Here is a 14,891-nt window from a genome sequence, read left to right as displayed (position 1 = left end):
TCTCCTTGCTCTGTTGATACTTTTAGACAGGTTCCGGTATTCCACCGAATCTCGTCCTCCTCCTCGTCCTCGTTTCACGACTAACTTGTTTGAATTAAAAAAATCACGTCGGGGTCACCATTTGTTGCTTGGTGGAATCAGGAACCACATCCTGTTGCTCAAGCGAATCCTATGCCCTTTCAACGATGGAGGTTGCAACGGATCCCAAGTTGTTGTTTCTCACGAAAGGACGCTTTTTTATCCACAAATTTACTTTATTTGACAATACACAATGTATTTTAAAGTTACACACATATGGTAGGAATGATATTCTCACACGAACATTTACGAAGCTTTTGGTAAGATTATTAGATCCCAATGATGATGGTGCTAAGCAATTGCACGCTTTTTATAATGAGAAACATCATTCCCACTTTTCATGTGTTATCGAACGCCGTTTAGTGTGTCAAGTTTTTGCTACTCGTACAAAACATTTGATCCAATATCTACGCATTTCTGTTATCCAAACGCTTGATCTTCTGAAACAAACACATTTTCGAAAAATTTGCATAAGACTATGTACTTCAAGTAGCTAGCTCTGTCACCTCTTTCTTTGTACCGCTTATGTGTTCCATTCCGTCACATTATTCGTAGCCCCTACCAAAAATGTGTAATGGTTACCAATCCAAGTTGGTTATCAATGTTCCCAGTGTCATTATCTACCAAAAATAGTAGAAAACCGAAAATTCGTAATTATTACAGAAAATTTGTTGTTATTACCAACTCCAGTTGGTAACAAAAAATTACAAGAGAAAACTTAAAAATAGGTAACAATTGCCAAAAAATCTGTAACATTAACAGCGAGAATGGTTCCAGATAACAAGCAGGTACAAAAATCGAAACTGGTAAAATCAACAGCCGCAACAGTAAACTAGTAAAGTCACGAATCTGTAACTACATTTCCGTACTTTATACTAAACGAGCCATCAGAACAGTCGGAGCGTTTGCTGCGACTGAGCCCCGTACAAACCCGTATATCTATTGCGTACGTGACCCTAGTGCGTCTATCACCCTACTTTGACCGTAAGCCTATTGCGCCGGTTAATGTAGTTAAAGTAAAATTATTATCAAATGAAACAAAAATTTCAAATCACCCTAAAAATTTTATTTTTTTGAAGGGCCTAGTATCGGCCTCAGTCCGAGGACCCAAATTTAATTTTTTTCAACAACATTCTATTCGGCCTTCGATTACCTTCCAAATAAAACAAAAATTACGAAAAACGAATGAAACTTACTCGAGTTCTATGTAAAATACACATAGGGCCCTAGTAGCATTTCACTTCTAAGGCCCTAACTCACGGTCCACTCACTCGATTTTAAAAAACTTTTTTTTCCTGGAATGGTATTGACAATACCTATCATTTGCCGTGTCATTTACATTTCCATCGTTTATTTTGCCATAAATATCACCCAAAGGCCTTAAATCACTTAGGTGGCCCTAACTCACGAAGGGCCGACCCGAATATGCCCATCTTCGAACTTAGCCTCACTATTTCGACTATCTTTCAGGGAAAAAAAAAATTTGAAATCGGATTTGATTCGATATCTTGAGTATCGACGTGACGGACAGACAGACGGACAGACAAAATTTTTATTGCAGATTCGTCATCTATGAACATAGGCAAACACTTTGCCCTTACCGTCTGCTTCGAATTCCATCAATTACACACGGCATCGTAATCCTATAAGCCCCTTTGTACTTCGTACGGGGCTAAAAACTGTTGGTTAATGATTTACCAACTACAGACCCAAAGCAACAGTGCCGATTTGGTAACTCAAAATTTTCAGTGTGTATTACCGAGCGCAACCTTGGCGGTGTCTAAAGTAAACGTAAAAAACGCATACCAATCGCTTCTTCTATTTATCCTACAAAAACCTCAAAAGAGGAAGAGGTGACGCTAGTACTGTAAAAGTTAAACTTCCAAAACATTTGATATCGGTTTTGGTGACGCATTCTGCGCCTCAACGTAATCAATTTTGACCAAGAAGATTTTAACAAGAAAATATGTCAACGAGAAGTTTACCGATGAGATTCTACAACGAAAACTTTACAAAAGAAAAATGCGTCACAAAGTGGCAAATGATTATTGTCGTATGAGGGGTTTCGTCTGCATCTGCCACTTGTGACGCATTTTTTTTGTAAAACGTTTGTGGTAAAATCTCATCGGTAAACTTCTCGTTGACATATTTTCTTGTTAAAATTTTCTTGGTCAAAATTAATTACGCGTCACCTCTTCCTCTTTTGAGGTTTTTGTAGGATATCAGTTGTTTTGGAAGTTTTATGTAATGCTTAGAGTTAAGCAATCTCTACAAGAGACACTTTATCCCAATTCTCTACATGCCCTATAGCCGAAAATATCTCAAAAATACGAAATTTCAAGATGGCCGCCATTTTCTTGAAATATTGAAAAAAGTTTTCCGCAATCGAAACTGTACAAGTGACACGTTATCCCAACTCTCGACATGCCGTATAGCCGAAAAAATCTCAAAAATACGAAATTTTAAGATGGCCGCCATTTTCTTGACATATCGAAAAAAGTTTTCCACCAACAAAACTCTCTGATTACCAATTTACTGCAACTATGTATGTGCCATATAGGCCTAAATACAAAAAATTAAAAGAATTTCCAAGATGGCTGCTGTCCACCATTTTGTTAGACATTCTAACCCTAAAACAAATTCGACATTGAAACCTGAAACCAGAAATACCAAAATGTTCCAAAAATTTTGCGAAGAAACAAATTTTTCAATTTCATAATCTTCGCGCACATTTCATATGAAGCACGGCAATACTGATCTACTACACAATCATTATAATGGAAATGTAGCTGTCATATTGTTGTGATAAAAATGAATTAATGAATTAATGGCGTTTTTTGGAAATGTTCATGAAAATGTTTTAATTAAATTTACAGAATTTAATCTATGATTTGCCGGTGAAAAAGTCTTAAGATTGAGCGTAAAGGGTTTAGCTCGGACAAAAACCAAATACTATAGCGTCATCTCTTTTAATTGAAATGAAACTCGTATTTCAATAACAATAGAAAATCGAACATCGAAGACACCCATCATAGAATTATTGTGAAAACAAAATGGCCGCCGTGATAGAAATAAAATTGTTTTTGTTTAATTTCTTAAAAATAAACATAGCTAACGCCGATCCGTACGAAACACTTATTCGTATCAAAAGCCTTTATTGTGAAACTCTTCGTTTCTCTTACTTCATTTTCTTCTCTGCTGAAAAGCTATTCGCGCTTTAAAATCACTTGCATTATCCACTCTTTGCCTTGCTATCATCAACAAGTAAATTGCCGGAGGCAATATAGACAGCCCCGTACGAAGTCAAATTTCATAAATTCCTATTTAAGCAGCTATATACCGCTATATACCGCTATATTTACCTATATTTCACTATAAATAAACATTCCACAAATGAATATGCTATTATATAGCTCTACATGCCTGTATATTGCTCAATATAGCTGTATATAGATATATATAGAAGTCCACATATGGGATTCCTAAAACCCCCCACACATAACCAATTACTTCTCTGTTAACAGAAACTTTCTAAGTACCATTTTTCCCAAGATATTTCAATTTTACTAAAATCCAATATGGCCGACCCATAAGCCTATTGTCAACACTCTACAAGTTGTTTATGAAAATCATTACGAAGAGGAACACTAACAAGTTCGACTTCTACCGACCTGTTGAACAAGCTGCTTTCAGATCTGGTTTCAGCACAAACGACCATTTGCAGGTGATGAGAACGCTTATTGAGAAGTGTCGTGAATACAACATCGACATAGTCTTGCTATTCATAGACTTCGAAAAAGCTTTCGATTCAGTGGAAACATGGTCGATATTGGACGCATTAGACGAATGTAGAGTAGACTCAAGGTCTTCTTCTTCTTTCTTCTTTTTCAGCCTGTTTCTATCCACTGCTGGATGTTGGCCTCTCCAACTTCTTTCCATTTCGTACGATCCATTGCCATTTGCTGCCAGTTTGTACCTGCAATATTCTTAATTCCGTTTGTCCATCTCTCTGGTGGTCTACCTATAGCTCGTCTTTTATATGGTCGCCAGTTCATGATCTTTTTGGTCCAACGTTCGTCTGTCCTTCTTGCAATATGTCCCGCCCAGCTCCATTTCAGAGATGCTATTCTTTCCATGACATCAACGACCCTGGTTTGTTGTCGAATCCATTGATTCGTCATTCTGTCTCTGAGTGTTATTCCAAGCATACTCCGTTCCATGGCTCTTTGTGTCACTCTCAATTTATCTTCGGATGCTTTTGTTAAAGTTAACGTTTCCGCTCCATAAGTGAGCACTGGAAGGACACAAGTGTCGAAAACTTTGCGTTTCAGACTATTATTCATTTTGCTTTTGAAAATTAGTCTGAGTTTTCCGAACGCTGCCCATGCAAGACCAATCCTACGTCTTATTTCTGCAGTTTGGTTGTCCAGACCTAACTTCAGTTTATGTCCTAGATATACATAGCTGTCGACTCGTTCAATGACAGTGTCACCAATTTTGATTTCTCTATCGTCCCCGATGTTGGTCATGACTTTTGTTTTCGATAAGTTCATCTTGAGGCCAACTTTGCTCGCCTCTTCACTTAACTGTTGTAGCATAAGCTGAGCCTGACCTAGATTCGCTGCTATCGGTACAATGTCATCAGCGAAGCGGAGATTGCTCAGGTACTCTCCATTTATCTTTAATCCCATTTTACTCCAGTTTAACTTCCTAAAAATACTCTGCAGAATCGCCGTGAATAATTTCGGTGAAATGGTGTCACCCTGCCTTACACCTCGGCCAATTCTGAATTTCTCCGTGCTCTTATGAAGTTTTATACATGAAGTAGCATTTTTGTACACATATCGAATTGTGTTGGAGTACCTTGAGTCTACTCTACATTCGTCTAATGCGTCCAATATCGACCATGTTTCCACTGAATCGAAAGCTTTTTCGAAGTCTATGAATAGCAAGACTATGTCGATGTTGTATTCACGACACTTCTCAATAAGCGTTCTCATCACCTGCAAATGGTCCTTTGTGCTGAAACCAGATCTGAAAGCAGCTTGTTCAACAGGTTGGTAAAAGTCGAACTTGTTAGTGTTCCTCTTCGTAATGATTTTCATAAACAACTTGTAGAGTGTTGACAATAGGCTTATGGGTCGGTAATTTTCCAGCTTTGTTATGTCTCCTTTTTTATGCAGCAATGTAATTACCGCATTTTCCCAGGCTTCTGGTACTTCTTCCCATTGGAGACATTGATTAAACAAAGCCGTGATTGCCTTTAATAATGAGTCTCCACCTAGTTTAATGGCTTCCACTGGAACACCATCTTCTCCGGGAGACTTTTTGTTTTTCATCTCGGCTACTGCAGCTTTGACTTCATCAACAGTTATGTCGGGCATATCCTCCGATCCCACGTTTCTTATTATTGGTCTATCTTCGGTTTCTTCCGTTGGGCTCTGTCTTGCTGAAGAAAACAAATTCTCATAAAATTCTGTTGCAATGTTTAATATCGCATTTCGATCCGTTTGGATCGTTCCTGTTTTGTCTCGTAATTTGAAGATTTCTTTTTTGGCGTTTGTCATTTTTCTTCGTAGGACTTTCATATTGCAGTTAGCTTCAATTATGTTTTGAGCCAATTGGACATTATATTTTCTTTCATCTGATCTCCTTGCTTTGTTGATACTTTTAGACAGGTTCCGGTATTCCACCGAATCTCGTCCTCCGTTTTTTACCAACTCTGCTCTGCTTGCGATCAGACTCAAGGTACTCCAACACAATTCGATATGTGTACAAAAATGCTACTTCATGTATAAAACTTCATAAGAGCACGGAGAAATTCAGAATCGGCCGAGGTGTAAGGCAGGGTGACACCATTTCACCGAAATTATTCACGGCGATTCTGCAGAGTATTTTTAGGAAGTTAAACTGGAGTAAAATGGGAATAAAGATAAATGGAGAGTACCTGAGCAATCTCCGCTTCGCTGATGACATTGTACCGATAGCAGCGAATCTAGGTCAGGCTCAGCTTATGCTACAACAGTTAAGTGAAGAGGCGAGCAAAGTTGGCCTCAAGATGAACTTATCAAAAACAAAAGTCATGACCAACATCGGGGACGATAGAGAAATAAAAATTGGTGACACTGTCATTGAACGAGTCGACAGCTATGTATATCTAGGACATAAACTGAAGTTAGGTCTGGACAACCAAACTGCAGAAATAAGACGTAGGATTGGTCTTGCATGGGCAGCGTTCGGAAAACTCAGACTAATTTTCAAAAGCAAAATGAATAATAGTCTGAAACGCAAAGTTTTCGACACTTGTGTCCTTCCAGTGCTCACTTATGGAGCGGAAACGTTAACTTTAACAAAAGCATCCGAAGATAAATTGAGAGTGACACAAAGAGCCATGGAACGGAGTATGCTCGGAATAACACTCAGAGACAGAATGACGAATCAATGGATTCGACAACAAACCAGGGTCGTTGATGTCATGGAAAGAATAGCATCTCTGAAATGGAGCTGGGCGGGACATATTGCAAGAAGGACAGACGAACGTTGGACCAAAAAGATCATGAACTGGCGACCATATAAAAGACGAGCTATAGGTAGACCACCAGAGAGATGGACAAACGGAATTAAGAATATTGCAGGTACAAACTGGCAGCAAATGGCAATGGATCGTACGAAATGGAAAGAAGTTGGAGAGGCCTACATCCAGCAGTGGATAGAAACAGGCTGAAAAAGAAGAAGAAGAATATGGCCGCCGGAAGCCATTTTGTTAGGAGACCTGAAATAGTACTGACGATTCACATTTATTAATACCTTTCAAACAAAAAACGAGCCGTCAGAACAGTCGGAGCGTTCGCTGCGACTGAGCCCCGTACGAACCCGTACATCTATTGCGTACGCGACCCTAGTTCGTCGGTCGCCCTACTCTTACCCTAAACCTACTAACCTAAAATTCTTATGAAATGTGCACGTCTTAAAAATTGCGCATAGCGCAAATTCGAAGCCCCGTACGACGTTCCTTTCAACTGTAACCCAAACTTAAAAATTTTTGCAACAATTTATATTAACCTATATTTACCTATAAATAAACATTTTACTAATAAATATGCTAGTATATAGCTCAAAAGAACTATCTACACCGTTATATAACTCAATATAGCTGTATATATTTATAAATAGATATCCATATTTGGGATGCTTGAAACACCCCACACACATAACCAATCACTTCCCACTGATCAGTAACTTTGTAAGTATCATTTTCACCGATTTCTATTGTTTTTACAAAAATCCAAAATGGCGGCCGACGGCCATTTTGTTAGGAGGTGGAAATTAGTACAGCTGCTTTACATTCAATAATACCTTTCAAACAAAAAAAATTCATGAAATTCGGTCAAAGTTTACTCGATATATTAACAAAAAACACCACGTTCACTGTACGGCCGAGTAGCCACATATAAGCTCACTCCAAGAGACCTAGCTCACGCTCCGGTAAACCGAATTCCATGAACTTTTTTTTCCCTGATTGGTACGGTCAATACCTATCTAATAAAGCAAAATCCATCTAAATCCGTTCAACTTTGGCCAACCTACAAGCAAAAACGGCTTGCCGCCCTGTATCTAGTTCATACCAAGCGGTCTAACTAACGAGTCGATCATCCGATTTCCATAAACTTTTTTTTTGTCGATCGGTATTGTAAATACCTTTTATTTGACGTATCACTTACATGTGTAGCCTTTGAATGGCCGCAGATATCTTCGGAAAACGTTAAATCACTTATGGGGCCCCAGCTCGGGAGGGGTCGACCCAAAATCGCCCATCTTCGAACTTAGCCTCACTATTTCGACTATCTTTCAGGGAAAAAAAAAATTTTTGAAATCGGATTTGATTTACTCAAGATATCGACGTGACAGACGGACGGACGGACGGACGGACGGACGGACGGACGGACGGACGGACGGACGGACGGACGGACAAAATTTTTATTGCGGATTCGTTATCTATGAATATAGGCAAACACTTTGCCCTTACCGTCTGCTTCGAATTCCATCAATTACACACGGCATCGTAATCCTATAAGCCCCTTCGTACTTCGTACGGGGCTAAAAATTCATGAAATTCGGTCAAAATTTACTCGAGATATTGACAAAATACCCCACGTTCACTGTACGGCCGAGTAGCCAGATAAGAGCTCACTCCAAGAGACCTAGCTCACGCTCCGGAGAACATAATTTCATAGACTTTTTTCCCCCTATTGGCATTGGTACGGTCAATACCTATCTAATAAAGCTAAAACAGACGAAATATGTTCAAATGTGGCCGGCCTACAAGCAAAAACTGCTTGCCGCCCAGTACGTGGTTCACACCAAGGGCTCTAACTCACGAGTCGGTCATCCGATTTCCATAAACTTTTTTTTTTGTCGATAGATATTGTAAATACCTTTTTTTGATGAATCACTTACAAGTGCAACGTTTAATTGTCCGGAGATACCGTCGAAAAACACTTAGGCACTTATTGGGCCCCAGCTCCGGAGAGGTCGATCCGAAATCGCCCATCTTCGAACTTAGCCTGTCTTTTGACATTACCAAACGGGGAAAAAAAGAATTTTCAAAATCGAATGCGTTTTACTCAAGTTAGAGAACGGACAGACAGACAGACGGTCAGACGGACATTTTTTTTCGCTGATTTGGCATCTCTATACAACCACAATAGGTTTCCCCTTATTCAGGGAGTCCAATTCGACGTGTTTCAAACGTATGCGTAAACCTTTAAGACCCCAGTACTTCGTACGGATCTAAAAACTTATTTCAAAAAATTGAATACATAGTTTCGTGGTGTGTGACATAAGAAACGGTTTTGATATATAATAGCAACTTATGTGATTACTCTCTGGAAAAAATTTTTGCCTTGCAGACATGTTTTGATTGTGACAAATAATTGTGAAAATCAAGTAATTTTATAAAAGCGAAAACACATTCAAATTAACCGTTAATCCCCTTTTTGCTGTATTCCATCTCTTGAATCCGGAGAATTATTTCCTAAACATGCCCTACTTTTCGCGCAATTTTGGTTCTTGTCCGAAGCTAAACCCTTGTACCATCTTAATGTAAGTTTTAGCAAAAGTGCCTGCGCAGTTTTCGTAAACAAATGTAGTGGTATATCAAACGTATATCAAACCCACATGAAACATTTCTATTTACTCGAATATGGTGAAATAGCTGAAAATGTGTGAAGATGCTTCAATTTCAAATAGTGTTTTCTCCGGATGTAGATAACCGTTTCAAATGATCGTTGAACTCGTATTGAAGAGTACTTTCGTTTGAACATAATTTTTTTTTTTGATTCGGCTCAGTGTGGAAAAGTTAAAATGTTCGCCTATACATATATAGGTTCCTTAGTCTCTTGTTGGTTGTTTCTTTTTTAGGGAAGGCAACTAGCGTCACAAACCTCCGCTATCGCTTCGTATTATGATTATAACAATTTGTAATATTGTTGTAAACAATGATAAATTTAAAATTCTCGGAAATGATAACACATAATCCATTGATAAGATTATACAATAAGCTGTCTACTCTACATGGAGATGAAGAAGTAAAATTTTGAATTTTCTTTTCGACATTTAAAAATAACTTTTTGAATAAAGCAATTAACTGCTGCTGTGTTATCACCAATAAAAACACTTTTGTTTGGAAATTCAAACGCACACTGTGGTGTCAATACAGTCGAGATTATTTTAAAAATGAAAGTAGACCATCGTCATTCGGGTGTGAGCGTCGAACAGGGTAATTGCTTAGCATGTCTATTGTGCAATAATTTCAATTTGTGATTTTTTACGGAACGATTAAAAAAACTTTTATTTTTGTTTGTACAATTCGAAAAACAAAATAATTTACGAAAGAATGGCTACCTGGAATAGTCTTATATCTCATCCACATTTCCATCAAATTAAAACCGCATACAATGACCACTTCCCAATCGAAGTACGATTTGTGTGTGCCAATTGGATTGAAGAGCGAATGAAAACGGAATTGAATAACGATATTAATGACACCGAAATCAAAGAAATTGCAACGGATTTCCTGTGCGCATTAATCCAAGAACTGCAACAGGAGAAACTGCACTTGAAACGAGTGGACCAATTGTCCATACAATATCGACTAAACGCAGCAATTGAGTGTTATAAGAACCATTTGTCGCATCCATTTGCTGTTTATAAACAAATTCGAGACACTGTGGCTTATGAATTGCGAGTCTTGGGTGTTTTTAGTGAAAATCTATTAAAATTTGGTGTGGACGAAGAGGCCATCGACATTGTGCGGAAGTTAAACGTATTGAAAAGCGACGTTCTGACGATCAAAGAGAAACAAACGAATTACAAACACGAAATCGAAAACTATAAATGTCTCGAGTACCGCGAAACAACAACGCAAATGATTGAGGTGAATAATGATTTGGAACAGGAACGTCGTCTGGTGGTTCTACAGGACTATCAGGGCAGAAAATTCCAAGCAATGGAAAATATTAAGGCCTGCGCAATCGACCTGAATCAAGGCATTTCGGATGTGATTTTACAAATTGATTCCGTTCAAAAGCTTCTCGTCTTGAGTCGACTGGACAAGTGGCATCGTAGTCAGGCATTGGCCGGTAATGGAGCCCCACTAAACAAAAACTCACTCGACGAAATGCAGTTGTGGTTCGAAAAATTGGCTGAAATTATTTGGACAACACGATGCTGCATCCAGTCGACCTGTGCAATTAACAGCATCACATTTTCTGATGCTAATGGTGTTATTGAACAAGCGTATAAGGATGTGACGTGCTTGCTCGTCAATCTAATTGAGTCCGGATTTGTTGTGGAAGATCAACCACCACAAATTATGAAACCTGATGTGAATTTTAAAACCACTGTACGACTATTGACCGCTAACCTTGGCATTCATTTAAACCATCCGTCGGTGGCTGTGTCACTTTTTGCCGAGTCTCCAATGGACTCTCCATGCAGAAGCAAGTGTCAGACGTACGAAATATTGAATAACACCGGTAAATTGGAAGATCAATCATCGACGCATCATTTGACTTGTACGTTCAACAACATGAAATTGGAAAAGTTCAAACGATCCGGGAAAAAGGATCCCCATTATGTCACAGAGAAAAAATACGCTTTGCTGTTCGAATCGGCCTTTCAAACCGCAGGTGATCTAACCATCAACGTTTCAGCGAAAACTCTCCCAATCGTTATAGTCGTTCACACCAACCAAGAACCCCAATCCTGGGCAACAATATTTTGGGATAACGCATTTGCTGAAATTCATCGACAACCGTTTAAGGTCGTTGATAAAGTACGTTGCTCACAGCTGTTCAGTGCACTAAGCACAAAATTTGAATCGGAAACCAACAAATGCTTGACAGCAGACTGCTTCAAATATCTACACGAAAAATTGTTCGAAGCCGATTACAATGACGAAGATCGATTGATATCGTGGGCTCAGTTTTGTAAAGTTCCATTGCTGGGGCGAAAGTTTACATTTTGGCAATGGTTTTATTCTGCTATGAAATTGGTGAAGCATCATGCTCAAGAGGCTTGGTCGGACGGCTTCATTATTGGTTTTATCAATAAGCAAGAAACTATAGCAAAATTGCAAAATTGCCAGGCTGGTACGTTCTTGGTGCGTTTCTCAGAGAGTGAACTTGGTGGCATTAGTATTGCTTGGGTTGACACCGCATTACCACGCAGCACGGTTATGCTTGAGCCATATTTCAGTGACGATCTTAAGAAACGTTCTCTCGCTGATCGAATCAGAGATTTGGATCAATGCGTAACCTTGTATCCGAACATACCGAAAGGTCTGGCATTTAATCGTCATTATAGTCGTTTAGTTGTCAAACATGATAAAAGTGGATATGTGCGATCGGTCCTAAGGTGTACTGTTCCCAATCGCGAAGGCAATAGTCGTAATTGCAACTGCATGCAACATTTTATGCAATTACTTTCAGATATAAATGGTGATTCATTCCAATCCCTCGAATTCAGTTAACAGCCTCAGGAATTTTTATTCTGACAGTAAAATATTCAAATAAAGTTTGAGCTTATTATGTGATACGTTTTCTTCTTTCAACGCTAAAGCTAATTTCTAACTGTAATGGACACGGTAATGATCTAACCCAAAGTATATAAACACTTAGTCTAACGCAGAACATCACCGGATCACTGAAGTTACGGACCACAGAAATCAGGTGAATTCATTTTAGTAATGTTGTCGGTATCATGTTTTCATGTGACCAATGTGGCTGCACCTGCTAAGTTTGTATGGAATTGAATTCACCTCACCACTAGCTCCAACTTGACGTAAACGAATTCAACATAGGTGTAACATTCTTCTTCTTCTTCTTCTTTTTCAGCCTGTTTCTATCCACTGCTGGATGTAGGCCTCTCCAACTTCTTTCCATTTCGTACGATCCATTGCCATTTACTTCCAGTTTGTACCTGCAATATTCTTAATTCAAAATATTTATTTTAAATGCGACAAAAAAGACTGCTCATAATTATGGCGCAGCCGGTAAAACATCGATCTTTTCTCAAAAATTAAAAACTACAGTAAATAAATATCATCGATCTTCTTCTTCCCTAATGTTCCCAAAATACAAGCAGCGTTACCACGTTGAATTGCGATGGAAATTCTTTGCAGAAGGTATTCTTTTGATTTTACCTCACCCGCTGACTTTTTCATTAAAGAGCCCAATTTATCAATAAATTTCTTCGTTTCCGGACCCATGCAACCTAAAGTCTCGAAAGCAAGTGGGGTTAGCAAATAGTTTTGTTTCAAAGAAACGTAATGGTTATGCTTATGTCTCTCTGCTTTTTCAGCAATGTACCGTGCTTTCTTTGATGAATCATTAATATATGAATTATATGATGCAGCCATGGTATCCCGGACGGTAACATCCCACAAGGGTGATCTCCCATGACTCCATGGTATCAAAGTCATACCGTCAGGTCTTTTACCATCATCTCTTGAAATACCTGGAGGCTGTACTATATTTGGAACACCTGCACTAGAGAAAGCATAAGCGAATATGTTATTCATAATATCATGTCTAACGTATTTTCCTTCTGCGCATTTCACACAAGATAAACCATGCAATCCATCTTTTTCGACTGTTTTACCGCAAAGACATTTATGTTCCTCACATATTTGAGTGCCTAATCGAAGACCAACAGCAATTCTAGCAGAATTGTTATCCAGTAGTAATCCTAATTGACTCGATGGGATCACTTGCAACCACTTTGAAGATTCTTTAGTCGATGATGCAAGTAGTCTGGCACGAGTTTTCAGGTCACCATTTTCAAACAATTCATTAAATTGATTTTTGATCTTCGGGATGTCCCAATTCTTTTGTTTCTTTTTAAGAGTATCGTTTTCTGGAACAAATTCTTGAGGAATTTCATTAATTAATTGTACAATCTGTTCATCAATTACTCGTAAATCAATTCTTTGAAGAATCACGCCACACAAATCTGATGAAGAAAAGACTGACGACAAGTAGGCCGGTATTGCTAAATCCTCAACTTTTCTAATACCCATACCTCCAAAAGACAATGGAAGCGACGCTTGATCCCAAGAAAGGCCTTCTACCCTATTATTAGTAATCGACTCCAAAGCCGACCTAAAAACTTCGTCAACAGACCTCAGCTTAATTCCGTTTGTCCATCTCTCTGGTGGTCTACCTATAGCTCGTCTTTTATATGGTCGCCAGTTCATGATCTTTTTGGTCCAACGTTCGTCTGTCCTTCTTGCAATATGTCCCGCCCAGCTCCATTCCATGACATCAACGACCCTGGTTTGTTGTCGAATCCATTGATTCGTCATTCTGTCTCTGAGTGTTATTCCGAGCATACTCCGTTCCATGGCTCTTTGTGTCACTCTCAATTTAACTTCGGATGCTTTTGTTAAAGTTAACGTTTCCGCTCCATAAGTGAGCACTGGAAGGACACAAGTGTCGAAAACTTTGCGTTTCAGACTATTATTCATTTTGCTTTTGAAAATTAGTCTGAGTTTTCCGAACGCTGCCCATGCAAGACCAATCCTACGTCTTATTTCTGCAGTTTGGTTGTCCAGACCTAACTTCAGTTTATGTCCTAGATATACATAGCTGTCGACTCGTTCAATGACAGTGTCACCAATTTTGATTTCTCTATCGTCCCCGATGTTGGTCATGACTTTTGTTTTCGATAAGTTCATCTTGAGGCCAACTTTGCTCGCCTCTTCACTTAACTGTTGTAGCATAAGCTGAGCCTGACCTAGATTCGCTGCTATCGGTACAATGTCATCAGCGAAGCGGAGATTGCTCAGGTACTCTCCATTTATCTTTATTCCCATTTTACTCCAGTTTAACTTCCTAAAAATACTCTGCAGAATCGCCGTGAATAATTTCGGTGAAATGGTGTCACCCTGCCTTACACCTCGGCCAATTCTGAATTTCTCCGTGCTCTTATGAAGTTTTATACATGAAGTAGCATTTTTGTACACATATCGAATTGTGTTGGATTACCTCGACCATGTTTTCACTGAATCGAAAGCTTTTTCGAAGTCTATGAATAGCAAGACTATGTCGATGTTGTATTCACGACACTTCTCAATAAGCGTTCTCATCACCTGCAAATGGTGATTATAAATCAAACACACTCGTTCATGGTTCATACAAGACTGATTTATTCATTCGACCACTTCTCTCTCGTCTCATACATTACAATACTTCTCCCTCACGAAAAAAAAAAAAATTCCAATTTTTATAATTTAAATTTTTTTAAATTTTTAA

The 14,891-nt window shown here is 38.7% G+C and overlaps 1 protein-coding gene across 1 annotated transcript; it reads left to right on the top strand.

The window, feature by feature from the left end:
* Positions 1-1,356: 1,356 nt before the first annotated feature.
* LOC119084775 (signal transducer and activator of transcription 5A-like) lies at positions 1,357-12,172 on the top strand. Its single transcript, XM_037194839.1, has 3 exons — positions 1,357-1,363; positions 2,037-2,041; positions 9,937-12,172. Exon 3 carries the CDS (start codon positions 9,974-9,976, stop codon positions 12,107-12,109), a length of 2,136 nt encoding a protein of 711 aa, XP_037050734.1. The 5' UTR covers positions 1,357-1,363; positions 2,037-2,041; positions 9,937-9,973; the 3' UTR covers positions 12,110-12,172.
* Positions 12,173-14,891: the final 2,719 nt, after the last annotated feature.

Source organism: Bradysia coprophila, unplaced genomic scaffold (assembly GCF_014529535.1).
Source record: "Bradysia coprophila strain Holo2 unplaced genomic scaffold, BU_Bcop_v1 contig_93, whole genome shotgun sequence".
In the NCBI taxonomy this organism is placed as follows: Eukaryota; Metazoa; Arthropoda; class Insecta; order Diptera; family Sciaridae; genus Bradysia; species Bradysia coprophila.
Note: the sequence above shows the minus strand (reverse complement) of the source record. Positions and strands in the feature narration are given on the sequence as shown.